The 18,643-nt window shown below is 44.3% G+C and overlaps 1 protein-coding gene across 2 annotated transcripts in view; it reads left to right on the forward strand.

Annotated features, from left to right (window-relative positions):
• The window catches only part of BRINP1 (BMP/retinoic acid inducible neural specific 1), an 88,733-nt gene that overhangs the window by 45,984 nt on the left and 24,106 nt on the right, over window positions 1-18,643 (forward strand). For both annotated transcript variants that reach the window (XM_075772428.1, XM_075772429.1), the window contains one exon: window positions 13,838-14,028. In XM_075772428.1, coding sequence (XP_075628543.1) covers window positions 13,838-14,028 — 191 coding nt within the window. The remainder of the gene's footprint in view (window positions 1-13,837; window positions 14,029-18,643) is intronic.

Here is an 18,643-nt window from a genome sequence, read left to right on the forward strand (position 1 = left end):
GGCTATCCGGGGGAAAGACTGACAGATTTTTAATAGCAGCAGGGACCATTGCAGTCATCTAATATAAAACCTATCTGTGTTTAGAACGTTTATTTGTGGCGTGTGGCACGGATCTGGTCAGGAGAATTGCAACAGCTAAACTGCCCCCAGGATAACCTGGGGCTGATCAAGGGGCTCCTATCTTCATCTCTGCAAACGCTGTGACTGCACTGCAGTTTGGCCCCCGTCACCTTGGCAGGGGCTTTCATCAGCCATGCCCCTCCGACTCTGTCATGCTTCGTCCTCCTGCCGCAGTGAGCCACAGATATAATCTATGGAACACAAACATGATTTTATAATAAGTTTTCTATGCAGCCAGGATAAAATGCCAAACCGAATCAGAAAACAATCAGTCAGTGAAACTCGGCACTGCTGATGAGTGCGCTGTTTGTAACGGTTCAGTGCCCGGGAAGATTGAGGCTTTAAATACAGCCACCACCTGCCCTTCCGAACGCAGGGAGACGTGGGGAGAGGAGAGACGGGCAGGCAGGGGACGAGGCTCAGGGAAGTGGGAATACCCAGTACATCTCCCGTTGGGAATGAGTTACAGCAGGAGACACATTGAGCTGCAAAAAGACACCCGAGCGTGGAGTCGCTGGTTCTTACATCCGGAGATGAGCGAATTCGCCAGCAGCTGGGCTTTGTAGGTACCAGGACGAGGAGCAGGGACAAACAGCTCTGCTCCACAGACAGAACCCGAGAGAAACGTGCACTTATGGTGGAGGCCTCTGGGTGATGCTCTTGCACAGGGCCGTATAATTGATTCCTCCCACCAAAGGCAGTTCCAGGACCCCTCTCTCCCCCCCTCCATCAGGCTTCCAACAGCCCCTGCCCGGAACGAGTTGAATTTTACATCAGGTTCTACGTGCTGCCACAGGAGTATGGTCTGTAGGGTCCTAATTCTGTACGCTCAGCACAATGCAACAGAGAGACAAAAGAGAGGAGGGCTGGGAAGCGTGAAGAGGGGAAGCAACTCCACCAAAGAGCAGGAGAAAGAAAACTGAGTCCCTCGGCATGGAGGGGAGTGCTAATGCTTAAAAAAAAAAAAAAAAAACCAAACCCAACAACAACCCCCCCCCCCAAAAAAAAACTTAAAAAAAAAAAAAGCATCCTGCTGGCCTGAGCAGCAGCTCAGCTAATCTGCAGTTTACCCAAGCCCAGGGGAGGGGAGGGCTGTACCCCCCGGGGATACACCTAGCCCATGGCACGGAGGCAGACTGTCACCTGTCCCCCTTCTTCCCAACACTTGCTCGGGCACGAGGAGTTGTGAGGTTTCTTCTCAGTAGCAGGAAACATTGGGACCAGCTCTCTACCAGACCACATCGATATTTTTTATTATTTCTTTTTCTCCAGTATTTGTAAGAGTTGGGGGATTCATATTAGTTTTTTTTCCTGTCTGCTTTAAGTACTCCAGGCTTGAGTCATATTATTGTATAACTCACAACTTCCATTTAGAAAATAAGCATAGGCTGTCTTTTAGGATTGCAAAGAAAAGCCAGAAAATATGAGTCTTTAAATCTCGAAACCCAGAAGGCAAATAAAAAGCATTGCAGATATTGTTGTTTTGTTCAGTAGATAAATATATACATATGCATGTGCTTCAAAATTCTGGGGTCCAGTTCATTATTTCTGAGCAGAGGCTCTGATGTGCAATAGCACATAATCCCTTATTCAGCCATATGGATGGGTTTAGCTACCAAAGGAGCTGGTGCTTTTACTTTGCCCAGTCCTCACCTCCTGAAACAGCCATGAGGGGAGGTCTTATCCTTAGCTTTTCTGCAGCACCTGATCTCCCCAGACTAAGTTTCCAGTACCTTGCCTCAGAGAGATCCTGACTTTAACTTAGCACAAACAAAAAAGCCTATCGTGAAAGAAAGCGGCACAGGCGAAAGGGGAAGAACCAACCGTGTAGAAGCTCCCACCCAGACTCAGCAAAAGATTCCTGATCCACGATAAAAAGCACAAAGCAAATACCTGCTAAGCCAAAATGAAAATCTGAGACATAAGAGCCCTTACTAAAGAAAAACCCCCTTCACCCTCCATTGCACTCCCTACTAAACTTAAAAAAAAAAATCCCTCCCCCTCAAAAATACCCAACCACCACCCTGCCCCTTGCAAAAAAAACCCCCCAAAAACCAAAACCAAAACAAACAAAAAAACCCCACACAGCCCCCCCCCCCCCCCCCCAGAACACAGCTGACTTCCCTTTCCCCCTAAACAGACCTTGCAGGGTGAGGCTATAAATCTTTGCAGCTGGCCCTGCCCTGTGGGGGGGTGTTTTGTGTTTAGGGAGGGGAGTAGGGCTCAGCTCCAGCTCTCTGTCCCAAACCCTGAATTTTGCCACTTGCAGCCCAGAGACCTGCTGGGCTGTGGGACTGCATGTGGGGCTGGATGCTGCCGGCACTGAAGTTGAGAAGGTTTTGCTCTTAACTTCTCCAGGACCTGAATTTCACACCAGGACCATAACACGTGAGTGGGTTTTGCTTTGTAGCTGAATTAAGTGATTTGTGCAGACAGGCGCTTCTGTGGCTCTGAGTGCGATGTGGGGCAGTTTGCAGCTTGCCTGTACTGCCCTTTCACTGAACTCCCTCCTTCCACCGTGCTGCAGGTCCTATGCCTGCAGCATGTGCATAACAACCCCTCTCAGCTATTTTAGGTGTGCTTGAAGCTTGGTGAGCTAAAGGAGCACTCTGGTGGTTGTTTTTACATTTCAACAGTCTCCTGTATCATCTGGCTATGGTATAGTCATAAAATCACAGGATTTTAGACAGGCACAACCTGAAGCAGTAAAAACTAGCATTGCTGGAGGCCTTAGAGGTCTTCAACCTGCTCTCCCAGACAATCTGGCATGTTCTTTGCTGATTTGAACACAACAGAGTCGGCAATCAACGTAACCTTCCCAAAGGAAATGGCTTGCATTTCATTAGATTGATTTCACAGCCTTTGGGGTCCTATTACTTTGCAGAAGATAAATACCACGGGTGTGCATTTGATCCCTCTCACTCTTGCTACAGAACCGGTCCAACACCCTCCTTTGTTGTATGACTCCAGCTCACTCTGTGTTTTGAAGCACTTGTGTCCTCCCCGAAGGGCTGGGATTCAGGAATTTATGTGTAGTGGTGATTTTGAGGGATGTACCTCTGCCCCTGCTTCTCTTCCTTGGAAAAGTTGTTCATCTCTTGCTGCCTTAGCTTCTCTGTGCACAGTGACACATTTGTTTAAAAGTGCTTTGAGATCCATGTGTCAAAGTCACAAATAACAGCTAAAGGAAGCATGACTCATGATTGGGAAATTGCTAAGCATGTGCCTGAATAACCAAGTGCTTCAAAGCTTCACAAACAGATCCCAGAAAACAAAAGTATTTGCATTCACTAGTCCCTGTTCCCTTGATAGGACAGGACAAAAATAAAGCTTTTCCATTATGAAATGTTGCACAAAAAGCATGGTTGTCTCTTTATTGCAGGCCGTGTTGTAGCATGCAAAAAGATTGCCTTTCTTCAAGAGTTTGTGAATTTTTATTTTATTGTAGTCTTTTTATTTCCTCCATCAAAACATGTCTGAGTTTGAAATGGCATGACTAGGAATGAAAATTAAATACATCAAAACTGATTTTTGTTGAAATGAGATTTTGGAGCAACCAGGGAATGTTCAAGGCTTTCTCACAGCTTGTGTTCAGTTTTTTTGCTAAACAGGGATGTAGTCTGAGGAAATGGGTCACCTTTTTCCTAGAGAAAATTTCTTCAATTTTACTGTAATTCTGAAATGTCACAGGCTTTTTGGGACAGGTTTTTTTTTTAATCTTGAACAAAGCACAAATGTCTCTGATTATGGATGGCTTGAGTTTTGCTGTGTCTGTGCTCTGCAGCCTAATTTTTCTAGCCCTTCACATCTCACCTCATGCCTTTTGCTAGTAATTTCAGGCCCAGATACCATCTGAATCCTATGCCAAGAGGGGATGGTCTCTGCATGTAGCCACTGTGTATATCCCTGCTTGCTGGATGTCACTGTTAAAATGGCAACTCTTAGCGTGTGGCCTGAAGGTAACAGCATGGCTTGAAAACCAAAGGGGTGTTGAGACACAGCTCTTAGGATGAAGGCACAGAAATGGGTGTCCTGAGGAACTGTGAGGAGGAACCACCATTTTCTCCTAAACTAACTTGCAGGAAATAATGTCACAACACTATAGGAATAAAGTAGCAAGGATCACTGTGGGAGTGGAGAGAGGGTGGATTTATTTTACAATGACAAAACAGATTTTGTTCACTCATACTCTCATACATCCTCCAGGTACACATGAATGCTTTCTGCAAGACCCCTTGCAACGGCATGGGTGATGAAGGACGCCAGTCCTCATCACACCTCCTGGGTTATTCTGAGGTGGGTGACCATGTCTGGGATCTGGGTGTGCCTTTAGGAGCATAGAGCAATTGGTCTCTCTGTCCTGCTGCATCTCTGCAAGTCACGATTTTCCTAACTATTCTCTACATGCAGCCTGGAGCACGCTTCTCCATCTGAAGGACGTTCCCTGGCAGGGAAGGGTATGGACCCTCTTCACTTAACCTGGACAAAAGCCTGTCATCTGGCCTGCAGCAAGAGATCCCTGATGTAAACAGGTGGCTTTGCCAACTGGCTGTCTTTAGGCAACCAAGCAGCTCACCAGCACCCGCCTTACGTGATCGCTGGTGTCTCCATCAGCTGAGAATGACTCAGGGGCGAGGGAGTGGGCGAGAGGGGACAGCGTTCCCATCACTGTAAGCGTGGTAGCTGTGCCCAGGTGGCTCTGCCAGGACTGCCTTGAGGGCACAGCTGGGTGTAGGAGGCAGGAGGGGCTTTGGATTTAAAAATCACTGGTTTGTTTTGCCTCCTGATACAGTGAATTTGAGTCTTTGCCAACTGAGTAGCACAACTGACCGGAGGGGGGTGATGGCTCCATTTTCTAACAGTTCAAGTTTTGAAACATGGTTGCATGCTGCGTTGGAAAAAATTTTGTGCTTTTTGAGAAAAGGGGCAATCAAGGCTAAATTTCTGATACTTTCCCAGTATTGACAAATGCTGTGCTTAAGTTGCCAGTAGTGCAGTAGCCAGGTTCCCTAGCCTGTAGGAGAAATTAAGGTTCAAGTCCACATTTCTTGCAGTTTTTTCATCTGATTTAACTGTGAATCATAAGTAAAGAGCAAAAATTGGGGCTGTGGTGTCACAGGCTGAGGTTATCAGCTTGCTACAGCTAAAATTAGGAAAAAACCCCTGTAGTCCACACACCTGTATCTTCAGGGAATGAAGCAAATGCAATTTAATGAAATGACTTGTTCCAAAATATGTTCTTGTTGCAGCCTTCGATTCATACTGTTGTGCTCATATGAACACTGGTAGGCAATTGTGAACAGTCTAGATGGTGAATTTTGGGGCAGGGCAGGCCTAGCTTGCTGAGGGGCTGTACGGGGTAAAGAGTGCTCACCATGATGTGGTGTGGGCCAGTCTTCCCCTGGGTGATTTGTTACCTGCTCTTTAAATTCAAATCTGTCTGCCTGTCTTCCATTTCAAACTTGCTTTCAAAAATAAAAGATTTAAATACTTTTGTGGACTATTTAGCCATATGAAGAGGGGCTTTGTCAAGAGTTTAATCCTCTAACCTGCTAGAGCCCAAAAAACACTTCCATGTGAAAAGGTCTGTTGTTGTTGGTTGGGTTTTTTCAGTTGCTACAGCACAAGACTGAACAATTTGAGGCCTTTTCCTGTGTCTGACCCGTGCTCCTACACAGCCTTAGTTAATTGTCTCACCATCCTGTGTCTTAGCTTCCCTTCCAGCCTGTTGTTGGCAAAGTCTAAGTGGCTGATGCATGCCATCAGCTCTCTGGACAAGGATCATGTGTTGAGCAAAGGAACATACAAGAAGGGAATTGGAAGAAGTTTGGAGAAGACGATCTAAAATTGTACCACTTATCCCAGGCTTCCTCAAGACTATCTAAAATTCCTTCAATGACTCAGTTGTTTCTATCTGTTGCTTCAAAAGTGCTGTTCTTAGAAAGCATCTTCTTGACAGCTCCTTGACTTCCCAGGATCTGCTTCATTCTGACTTCTGGGTCAAACTCATAGAAACATAAATTCAGGAGACCATGCAATGAAAAATAAGTGTTGTAATCATAACTGTAGAACTCCAAATGCCTGTTTCATAGATGAGTTTCTCTAGGCTACCTCAGGTATTTTAGTGGAGAGTTGTTCTGGCTGCATCTCTTGTGATTTTTATGATAATTCACAGTGAAGGAATGGGTGTCTCAATATTGTCCATTCCAGTGCTTGGAACATAGGACCCTGCAGCCTATTAGAATAGAAGAGCTTAAGCCATGTCTGGTTTAGGTAACCATTTAGGAAGAAAACAGCAACAGAACAGAACATTTCCTATTGTTGATAATGTTTGTTAAGCTGCAGCAGTGCTAACAATGCTGGGAGCTCTTGTAGAGGTGTCACTCTGGCTTCTAGCAGCTAGTATCAACCACTATGTAAATTGTAGTGGCTTAGAAGCAGCGCCGTCAGCCCAATGCTGAAAACAGCTGAAATGGTGTTAACAGTAATGGGAACTACTTATAAAGCAAGTCTCCAGGGTGGACAAGGCTTAAGTAGGCTGGAGTTGGAAAGGGTAACTCTAGTGCCCGAGGTGTGTGCTGTTTGCAATGAAATGTGCACAAAGAACTTTATGGGGAAGGTTGAGTGGAATCAATGTCCCACGAGCAGTTTGCAATGTAACCTGATGGGTGTGATGAAAGGGAATTGCAGCAGCTGACTTGGGTGAAATATGGGAACAGATCAGTAGATAACAGCTGAAGGTAGCTGGTGAGTTTACTATGTTGAAGTTTAGAAGTTACTAGGTATTATCTGAGGATGCATAAACATGTAAATTGGAGGTGACCCCATGCAGTTGAAGGGGTGGTAACTTATTCTGCTATGTTTAGATTTGAAGTCAGAGCTAGGAATCATAGCCACATCCTGGCCATGACCAAATTTAATAATAAGCAAACTTAGTAATGACCAAATTTAATGACCTATATTTTAACTTGTACTTGCCTATGCTGACTCACTCTGCTTTGACTCTTTAGTAATAAATTTATTCCAGCTTTGTCTTTTTTAAACAAATTGATCTTTTCAGCACCCAACAATTACATGTTGCCTCCTAAGAGACTTGAGTGTAGTCCCATCCTAAGAGAGAACACAAGACTCAGTCATGTCTGTCTGATTGATTTTTAATTCAGTGCTGGAACAATCTGTTTACCGAGGCACTTTCAAGGTCACATGAAATCCAAACTTTGAAGTAATTTTCTTTCTTTTTTGCTTCTTGCAAACCCCATGTCATTCTGGACCTATTATTTACATCCCTCTCTTCTAGAAAAAAAAAACCCAAACCCCTGCAAGTTTTCAACCCTGGAACAATTTTTGCTATTTTTCTTAAAAATATGAGAGAAGAAAACAAATCTGTTTAACAGGGAAATCCAACAGGCTGAAACGGTTGCCCAGAAAAGGGGAAGCAGTTGAGGTTTCAGACACCTCAGCCAACACCAAGCACATGGCCAAAGTATAGACCAAGGATAAAAACAACAGAAGATTCTTCCATTGTCCTGTGGAGACAGGTGAAGCAGTAAGTAGTCCAACAGCACTGTTTTATTTTTGCCATATGATTCTGGTGAATGATCTGAACACTGATGATCATCTTGGGTTCAGTCCTATCCAGGTAAATGCCCCTGTAGGAATGAAACTGCTGCAGACAACACAGCATTTATCAGTAGATCAACTGTCCTATGTCAGCCTGTCTGCTTGCCTGGTTGTTATGCAAAATGCTGTTACGCTTTCAGCTTAAGTGATTTCTTTTTCATACTTTTCTGGAATTAGATTTTTGTATTTTTTTCCTCTTTCTAACGGCAGAGCTTCATCCTCTGTCTAATTTGGAACTAGTTTGAATCTACGGACTGGAGTTTTCTTAAATAGATTAGGGGGGATGAGTGCCAAACCCTTGCAGGAAACTAATTCTTGTAGGTCCTTTGAAAAGCTCAGCTTTGAAGACTGACTTCTTCGTGCTGGCCTAGATAGAGAAGAGGCCGAGCTGCAGAGAAAGCTGCTAAAGGAATATTGCACCGCTCAGCCTGGGGCTGTCTGGCATTTTGAGGGCACAGACTAGAAATAAAACATCACTGACCCCACCATAATCACAGATACCCTGTACAGACTCACATTAAGCCAGATCTGGCTGTAAAAGATAAGCATTATGGTGCTGTTCTCATGCTCGTATCCTGGCCCTGTGGCATTGTTTGCGGAGTCAAGGGCTCACAGTAACCTGGAAGAGCTATCACCCTGAGGATTGAAGATAACTATTACTTTGTGCAGCCCATGACTGGAACAATTAAGCTCAGGAAAAGAAAGACAAAACCCCCAAACCAACAGTTCTATTGCAGGACCACCTGGGAGGATTCTGGAGGACACTGGGCTAAGTTCCTAATGCTAACACAACTTGTTTTTCCCCTAGGCAAGGCCTAAAATCTGTCTGTTTTGGTTCACGCTCATTCTAACAGCTAATAACGCTTGTCTGCAGCGTACATAGGGGTGTCCAAAACTGTCTTAACGATTGTGAGGTGCTTGTATGAAAACAAGGGGCAGAGACATGTCTAGACGGATGCTGTTCTATATACACCAAAATCCAAGAGAGCAAGAGGCTCTAGGAGTTTTCTGTCTATGACTGGGGATCCTCCTGACATCACAGAGTCAATAATGTGTGCATAAAGCCAGGTAGAGGACATTAAGCAATGTTTGTATCCTGTTGTTATTGAAGAAGGTGTTGCCTTTGGAAGGGCTCTGTCTGCTCCTCACCTGTGTGAGCAGTTGATGGCTTTTGAGCTATTGTCTATAAAAAGATAAAGAACTGCTGTACAGAAGGGAGCTGGTGCCTTCTCCTTGCCCATCTCCCAGCGAGTGATGGGGCTGGTCCTGTTTGCTGAGCGTGCGCTGTGAGTGGGCTGCACCAACTGCCCTGAAGGCAATACATCCAGCAGCAGGAGGTGTTGGGGTGGTCTAGTTAGTGAGACAGAGGCTTTGCTCAGTGTCTTCCTGCTCTGCTTTTTTCTTTTTTTCAAACAGGCTCTGTCTCGATCATTGTTTAATGCATTTAATTTCTTTTTGATTTCAAGCGCCAGCCCCCGAGGTCTGTACTGAACTTGTTTTTTCACGTATGTCCTTTGGTTGTCTTGGCCATTTGAAGATGGGGAATTTAATTTGCTCCGACGGCCTCTTTCAGACTTCTCTCCCTGGGTAGAGATGCTCATGCCCTTGGATTCTCCTAGCCTCTCTGCTGGTGCAGTGGGGGGTCTGGGTGATGTACCCATTCCAGGCTTTTGACTTTTCCTCCCTCTTCAGCATTTTTTCCCCCCCTTTTTTTCCGTTTCCCTGGAGGGGTCATAGTGCTAATGAGCACTGAGACATCCGTAGTGGCTCCCCCCATCTCTGACGTGCATGGCCTTGATGGCGAGCTCGTTAACGCAAACTCTGAAGGAGCAAGTATTTTGTCAGATACAGCTGCATACAAATAAAATATATTGTCTTACTGTGACAGGGAGGAAAGCCTGAAATGCACATATCTGCCTCCCTGAGGCAGTACTTCATCCCTCTTTTTCCTCTCACCTCCCTCCCCCTTTAGGCATTAGCACTCCCTACCCCTTCCAGCCATTAGAAGAGGAGACTCTTCAGCGCTTTCACCAGACATTAGAGAGCAGACTCCCCCGCTGACCTGGCAGGCATTTTCCCGGGTATGCTCCGCATTAGCACGGGCTGTCTACACCGGCGAGACATTAGAGCATAAACAAACGCCTCTCCCCCACTGCTCAGACGTTAGGTCATAGTTTCCCCTTATCCCGTCTCTGCATCAGGGATACAGACTCGTCCTCCTCCTCCTCGCTAAGAGGTTTATCATCTTTCCGAAGCCCTTAAAAGCTTCTCCACTGGCAGACGTTCAGGTCCTTGCTGGGGATTTCCCTGAGAGTCAGAAGACTCTGTGCTAATCCTAACCGTTTCATGGGGTGCCATCATAATCCTGGTCAAGTCTTTGCAGCTTCATCACCTGGAAAATGAGCAAGCAACAGTGTAATATTTATTTTTATAAAGTGCCTTGAGACCTGTAGAGGCCCCAGCTGTGCTTTCCAGGTGGTGGCATTGAGGCTGTGGTGTCACCAGTGGTTCTGAGAAGCAATGATCAGTGAAATGGCATTCGAGAATGATTTCTGGGAGGAAATATTTCAGTGCCCTTTTGCACACATCATCCGTGAATCCAAGGCCTTGGTAGATCCTCCAAAGATTCATAGATTCAAAGATTCAATGGTGACAAAGAGATGAGAGTATGCTTACCTAGCCCAGTGCCATGGATTCAGTTTTGGGCAACAGCAGCTGCTTCTGCAGAAAATACAACTAAGTCTAGCATGGAAAACTAATAGAAAACCTGTTCTTGGAGGTGTTTCTTCACAGACGTAAGGAGTTACAGGTTGGATCATTCCCTAAGGCCAGAGCTATACTGTTTCCTGCAAATAATCTTTAGTTTTTTAATCACTCAATTTTAAGTGATTTCCCTAGCCATATCCATTAATGTTAAGTCTATTTTTCCAAAATTGTACCATAGTCTTGGCCTCGGGTGCATCTTACAGCACAGAGTTCTAGAGGTTGCATGGGAGATTGCTTGTATTTAGGGCGTTGCTTTCAATGTAAAATATTCTGGTACTGGCAAAGCCAAGTTTAAAATGTATTTGTGGTCATTAATCAGGCAGTTGAACAATACTGTATCATTAGCTTGACCAATCTCAACTAACCAACAGCACACAAAGAGGGAATATACCCAAATGCTATGCAAAACCTTAAAAAAAGAGCTTGAAAAATGTCACTAAGTAAATTCAAATAATGCATAAATTAGAGGGAATTGCAACTGGCTCATGGATATTCTATGAGCAGAAGATAAACATCTAAGTTAGTTGCATAAATTATTCATCATAATGTATTTGCTCAGCTTTTCTCATCAGCTATGAAAGCCGCACATCCAAGCATTTGGAGAGTATAATAGAACTGGGCTTTCACCTCAATGATACGCCCTAGGAGTAGGAAGCCCTGGGGAGGGGTGGCGTGCATAAGAACTGAGTAGAAAAAAATCTCCTTCACTATGATATTTTAGATGTGGATTCTGCTTGGGCCTTGTCTACTGCATGAATGGCAACTGGAATTGTCCCTTGGCAGCAGGCAAGGTTGAAGATATGGCAATGATTTCTTTTAAACTCCTTTTGCCTCCTGCCAGTGGTGTCATGAGATGATGTTGGACCTGATGTAAAAAAAATGAACCCACTGTTTACCAAATTTCCATTCTCTGTTACTACCTTCTCCCATCTTTATTGCCTACTGCTGTCTGGTGCGTGGTCCTAATTAACTGTCCATCTCCACACGCTGAATGGAGGCACCCCTATGGTTTAGGGGTTGATGTATCAATGGAGCCCTAGTTGAACAGTTGCGTGTTTAAACTTGATGGTCTTTGCTTTGGAATAGATAACTTGACAGTAACAAAAGTAAACTCTCTGTACTTTGGGAACACGAAGCATTCCTCCAGCCCTGGCTCTGGAGGGCTCTAGTCCCTCCTGACTTTATTGATAATGCTTGCAGGAAGCACGAATCTTAGAGCAAAAGTGTGCTTGAGTTTTACAGGAAGTAATAATTGTCTCTTTGGAGAGGAAGCATAGATGGCATTTTTTCTATGCTTGCCGTTATCATCTTTATGATAGGAACATGGGGAATCTCTATTTATTATAAAACCTTGCCTGTCTTAGCATCCAGAGCTGTGTCTTCCCGTACAGTGTAACCACTGTATCCTGAAGGGACCATTCCTTCTTCATGCAAGGGGGATTTCCTTGTATAGCCAGGTTTGGGATCACCGCTCTAACCATGAATGATTAGAGCAACCTCTCTCTGTAGTGTCAGAGAGAAGCTCTTTGTCTTTGCTTTCAAGGTTCTACCATTCATTAAAAGCAATCATGGGACCCCCAAATGTGTCTCTCCCACAGATACTAAGTATTGGACTTCTATTCTTCGACAGCAGAGGAAAAACAATATTCCGCTCCATACGTTGAATGTGTGGACACTGGTAATGCACTTGTTTTCTGCAGATGACTTCAAAGCCAATGGTCTATGTTTTCTCCACTCATGGTATGAAGATCCTAGTCTATGTGGAGTTTGGGCTGGGTTTGGGGTTGTAGTTTTTTTTAGCCTTTTGATAGAGGTTTTTCTAGGAAAGACCAGTCTTCCTGTGGATTTCAAGGTTTGACACTAATGCCTCTTAGGATGTCTTAAGAGGGGTGTTTTGTTTTGGCAGTTTTACTTGGCTTGTGAAAGCCTAGGAGCTGCAGAGGGGGCATTAGCTCAGTTGTAAGGAGGTGTTTTGAAGTAAAAAGCTGGCACTTTGCTATTTTAATCAATGCAACTGCTGTTAGGCAGCCTGGGGTGTTGTGATAGGGTGCAATCAAAATAAATACATGCATAATTGCATTAAGTAAAATAACCTAACATACATAAAGTGGACTGGGTATAGAATCAACCTGAGGAAAAAAAAGATCTGGTTTGTGATCCTGGCTTTGCAACTGACTTACAACATCTCCTAAACCTGCCTGCACATCAGGTTCTCTACCAGCAAAGCGGGATTGCTGATGCTGGTTGACACACATTGATAGAAAGTGCTGCGTCAGAGCCAGGTATTGTCATTCCTATTATTTAAATGAAATTTTTGTCTTAAACTCAAGTTACAGGAATAAGTGAATGAAAAGTGACAGAGAAGTGTCTGACTTGATTGTCTGGGAGATGGCTTAAGATAGTGCAGGTGTGTTGTAGGAGAGTGGTTATAAATAATATCCTTTCCTTTTAAGAAGGCCTTGCTCAATATTTTTCAAAGGGCATTAATAAGTTTCTCATCTTTTAGGTGCTCAGCTGGTGATGTATTTCAGAGGCCTGATTTTTAGATCGCAGGTGTGCAAGGTTTTCTCTCCGTGTCGTTTCAAAATGGATACCTGCAATAAAGTGCTGCTTTTGCAAACATTAACTTTATTTTTTTCCCAGTCGCTATCAGTTTAAAGGAAGGGATTTGAAAATCACTTTATAGGGTTTTTTAAAAAAAAGAAAAACAAAACCTCCATTTTCATCCTGGCCTCTGCTTATATCTGAATCGATTCTTTTAGATGGTTTATCAAGCATTTTGTTTTTCAAAATGATCTTTTGCTGTACTCCCTGGTGCTGAAAGATTAAGATGTATGGACAAAGCATGTTTCCTTCAGCCTTGCTTTACAAAAGCAGTAGCTACAAGGCAGGCTTGTGGGCATGGGGACATAGACTGGTCTGGATATACAATCTGTCCAACTGAGCAGCTCTTTTGCTGACAGAAACCAGAATTTGCTGCTTTATGGAGAAGTGTAAGACCCCAAAGTGTGTGAGGGTGAAAGGACCAGGCTGCTTTCTTTGTAGGGAAATTCAGCCCTCTGCCAGACATCTCTGGAGACTCCGAGACTGCCGCCTCATCAGCCCAGACCCTGATCCTCAAACTGTGGTGGTGTTGTGCTGTAATGTCTTGCTTTTCCTCTTCTCCTCCCCTTCCCCTTCTGTCTAGCCTTGTGGCCTCACGTGCGTATCCGTGCAGGGGTGTCCAACAGGATTGTCCCCTTTGCCATCCTCCTTCCCTGCCCTCGGCGGCTCTCCCTGTTCCCCCGGACTCTAAGCCTCACCCCTGTTGTGTTCCTGTGTTGTCGCGTAGGGAGTTTGCCCGTTGGAAGGTGAGGAACACAGCCATCGAGCGGAGGGACCTGCTCCACAATCCACTGCCCCTGATGCCTGAGTTTCAGAGGAGCATCCGCCTCCTGGGCAGGAGACCCACCACGCAGCAGTTCATTGATACCATCATCAAAAAGTACGGCACCCACATCCTCATCTCTGCCACCCTGGGAGGTAGGTGGCAACCTGGGCTGTTTTCTTTACGTGGGTGTCAGCGGTGGGGTGGTGAAGGCACCTGCAAACCTTGGCCACGTTGTGTGGAGGCTGGCTGGGTAGCGTAGAGCCGGGCTGCAGCTCCCCCAACCAAAGCCCGTCTCATCGTCAGACGTTGTGTGAAAATCCCCAGAGTACAAATAGCCTTTGCAAATGAATTCACAGCGCAACTCGTGCAAGTTCGGCAGCTGTGATACGTGTGCACCTGCGCTCCTCTGACAATGGTGTGTGTGTACTGGTGTGCGTCAAGATAAACATGCTTCGTTTAGTGAGGGAGCCTGTCTGTCATTCCTGCGCCCCTGTCCTTAATTTGACAATAGACCGTGTTGATCCCTCGTTTTTTTCAGAATGAAACCAAATGCAGGAGGAAAAACAAAAAAACCCCATCCTTTCTTGCTGGAACTGGAGGAATTTTAAAGAGCTCCAGGAAAAGGGAGTTCAAGGAGTTGGGCAGGGAGTGTGTGCAGCAGGGGAAGAGATGGCCAGAAAGCCTGTGCTGAATGCATAAGTGAAAGCAGAAACATGAAGTAGACTTTTGAAAAAAACCCGACAGTTAAGTAAAATTCAAAATGTATATGCAAGGACTGGAGAGAGGCTTGCGTGTGCAAGCAGAATGTGTCGGTGATGACATAAAACAGAGTACTGTAGGGCCATTAATTCACGTGCAAGCACTGCTGGTGGTGCTGCATAAACAATTCAAGTACTGCGTATTGAAAACCGGGAGGGGTGAAAATCAGCAATTCCACTTGATATTTGCCCCTGATTTTTTTTTTCCTCTCTTGTGCTATTTTTACCATTTTTTACCCTTTGGGGTGTGCATTTAAATGCCTTTCTTTTGAGAGCTACTATCTGTAAGGGGGATTCTGCAGTGGTAAAGGTCTTAATTTTAGTACAGAGTTTGTTGTTGCTTCTTCTAATATACCTGACCTCCAGACTTACCACATCGCAAAGTTTGTAGCGAACTTTGAGGAATTTCTGGCCATCTGTCTGTTCCCAAAGCATTCTGTAGACATTTGGATGAGACGTAGATGAAATTAGATGTGTGCATATGATTCATGCACAAATTAGGTGGTAGGTAAATTGGCGTGCTTCCATTGAAGTCAAATGGCCTCTTGTGTGGCAAATGTCCTTCAAAGAACCTCGAGCTTCCAGTCCAAGCATTCAAACTGTCTGTTCCATCAGCAAGAAATGTGTGAGAGCGCACGTTTCTATGCACTGAAGAGTACAATTACTGTCCGCATCAGGCCTTAACGAAGTCTGTATAAAGATAAACTCCTTTTTATTGGGGAAATCACTTTTCAGGACTGTATTTTACAGAGCCCAAGCCAGCCAAGTAAGAATCCAGTAGAGTGTTGAGAGGGGTTTTTTTGTGGGTTTACTTTTCTTTCCATTGTTACGCCTTTTTCTTCTTGCCACTCACATCTGTGCAAATTCAAAATAAGAAAGACCTTTGATGGTAAAATATATTTTTAATTTTGCCTGGGTGAGGTTGTGAATTATTCACAGTGGCTTGTTTCTTCTCCTGATTTTACAACACAACAATTTTAAATATGCAGAGGCTTGTAACAAGAACTGGTGTTGGAGAGGAGCGCTAAATGCTCCATCAGCCCAGAGCACGGTGAGCAATGGTGGGGGGAGAAAAGAAGGATTTATCTTGGCAATGGCAGTCCCAGAGAAAATGTAGATGAAGCTGAGCATGCATTATGCAAGGAGGACACACTCTAATCGCAGTCTGTGGGCTAAACAAGAACACTGGGATATAAAAGCAGACATGTCCTGGCACCCTCGCTCTCCCAAGACCTCAGGTCTCCTCAGAAAAGTTCCAAGAATTCTGCTTTGGATTACAGTGGTTTATAAACTTAGCCTGATGTCTTATTAGGCTGCAAACAAGTGACAAACACACAGAAAATTGTTTTGCTTTTAAATGCCAGCTGTTGCATGGACCCCAGGAGGCTGGGTGGCAGATTGGGCCAGCCCACCTGAGTACAGCAGCTATTTTCACACCTGGCCGTATGGGGAAGAGCTCGGATGCCTTTCAACCTACGGAGCAGTCGGGTCCCCCTGGAGCCTAATAAAAACCCAGCTCTGCTCCAGTTTAGTTCTGACAAAGGGATTGGTGAAGGGTCATTTTGAGGGCATCCATGCTCTGGGATGGAGCACACAGAGCTGAGAGCCAATTTGCAGGGAAAGCCCTGAAGGAAAGACAACTTTGAACATAGCACCCGCTTAATAAACGAGAAATTAAGACTTAATAATGCAGCAAAAGTCTATTAACCTCTCTTGATCTAAGGGTTGCTTTCTCATGCGCGTTCTCTGTGAGGATGTTGTGCTTTTCCGGGTCTGCACACATGTACACAGGTTTCCAGCAACATTATTCCTGGTCAGCACCCTTCACTGCTAGGGACAGTATTTGTCCCTCAGGAGAAGCATCAAATATCTTGGGTTTTACTTTTGTGTTTTCTTCCTCTTCCTCCCAGTGGAGGGGTCCAAAAACCTGAGGGAGGAAAAATGACAGTTTTTGTGGGGAAATCACTGATCTCCACTTCCCTAGAGCACAGGTTTCTCCTGTCTGATGTTGAGGAGCTGTCTCAGCCACTCATTGCCTGCTTCATGTTGTCTAGGGACCATAAGTTGATGGTGGATCTCCTGGTGATCTGAAACCAGTGTTAGTGCCTGATGTAATTCAGCCCGCGCTTCCTGGTTGCTCTCTGTCCGAGGGATCTCAAATCTCAGCATTCCTCTACCAAAATGAACTGGCCTGGACTGAAAAGCTCCAGATTTTTGTGCCTTGGCTATTAAAAGAAGGCATGATAGTTTTCCACAAAAAGCTGTTTTTTCCAGTTACTGGTGGAATTGAGGAAGAGTTGATACCTGGATCCTACAGGTTCCTCTGAGAATCGCAGCCAAGGGGAGAATTATCCCAGGTCTTCTCTCTCCTTTCAGAGAATGAAATGGAGGCAGAGCATCACTTATGTCTGCTGCATCTCCATGCAGATAAATACTTCCATTACATGAGAGATACAAAACTTTTGGCTCAAAATACAATACCTTCACGCTGATCCAGCCTGTCTTCCTTTCAAGCCCATTGGCTAACTCCCATGCAGACATCCTTTCGGTGGCAAACGAGTTGCCTCATGAAAATTCACAAAGCCTGACCTTCCTTCCAAGCCCCCTGTAAAACTCACCTCAAAGATGAAACCTGAAAACTGTGTTGACAGCGGCCAGGCATCTGGCGCGCGGTGACCGCTGTTTCTCACGCTAATCACAGTCATTTTATTGCCTCGTGCTTTGCCGGCTGTTTGCCGTATACACCTGTGGTGTCTCATCAGATACGTGGGTTTTAAATCCTCTGGGACAGGAAACATCTTCCACTGTTTGTGTGGATAGAGCCTGATGTGACAGAGCCTTGATCCCTGCCAAGGTCTCCTCACACCGCTCAACGCATAATAATGTTAACGGTGATAAAGGAAATCAAAGCTGGTCATTTTCCAGGGAAAGTGTTTTTGTGAGAAGTAACAATGATGATACTGTTACCACGACAACTTTGGTCGCGGTCAAAGGATAGTATGTTATTTTTAACAAAATATTAAAGAGAGAAAGTTTTATATGCCAGACTTCTCCACTTAGCTCCCACGAAGCCAATTAAAAGATTTCAACTGATCAATTCTTTTGATGAAAAGTACCTTTTTCCACCAAAAATTTCCATTTTTCATCTCAAAGCCAAAGGCTCAATTCTCAACATATCAATTGCTTGAAAGACTGAATTCCAATAAAAATATTTTGATTTTCAGCCAGAATATTTTTGGTTTGTTTTCAGGTATTTGGCTTCCAGATAAAAGCTGGAAAATTTCCAGGGAAAGCAAGGGAGAGAGCTTACTGGGTTTGTTTTGCACGTAGGCAATAAAAGAAATTATTTGGACAAATCAAACAATTTCAGCTAATAGGAATTTTTAAGAAAAGTGCCTGTTCTTTAAAAAAAAGAAATGCAAAAATGCTGCAGAGCAAAATATTTCTTGACCTAAAAAATGGTGGTGCATTTTTTTGACCATGCTATTGTTGCCAGAGGCAATGTGTTCATCAGTGGTTCATCTATCAAATCAGAGCAAGTACTATTATTGAGAGCGCTATGTAGAAACGGCACATTCCTACCTTAGGTATCTATTCTCTTCATTTATTAAAATCAGAACTTCAGATGTTAAGAATGCAGGATGGTATTCTACCTTTTTAGTCCTTCTATAACGCCAGTCTTAACATAAGCATGAACTGGATTTTAATCTGGCTCACACAGCATAAATTGAACTTTTGGGTAAATATTACTTCTCGGCTTCTTGTCCTTTTCATATATCTTTTGTTAGATTCAGGTTTCTGCTGATGTTTAGGATGTTTGGTGCTATCGGGTCTTAACTGCTTCCGTCCCAGATTCTGTGATTACTAGCTCAAAGTCACCCGTTGTCCTTTATTTTGCACAGTATTTTTTGCTCTCCACTTAAATTCACTGAATGAGACTCTAGGAGAGGAGAAAAAAAAAAAAAGGCAGAAAGGGTGGTTGGTTTAACTTAACATTCTCATTTGCTCT

The sequence above is a fragment of the Balearica regulorum genome, chromosome 20 (assembly GCF_011004875.1).
Source record: "Balearica regulorum gibbericeps isolate bBalReg1 chromosome 20, bBalReg1.pri, whole genome shotgun sequence".
In the NCBI taxonomy this organism is placed as follows: domain Eukaryota; kingdom Metazoa; phylum Chordata; class Aves; order Gruiformes; family Gruidae; genus Balearica; species Balearica regulorum.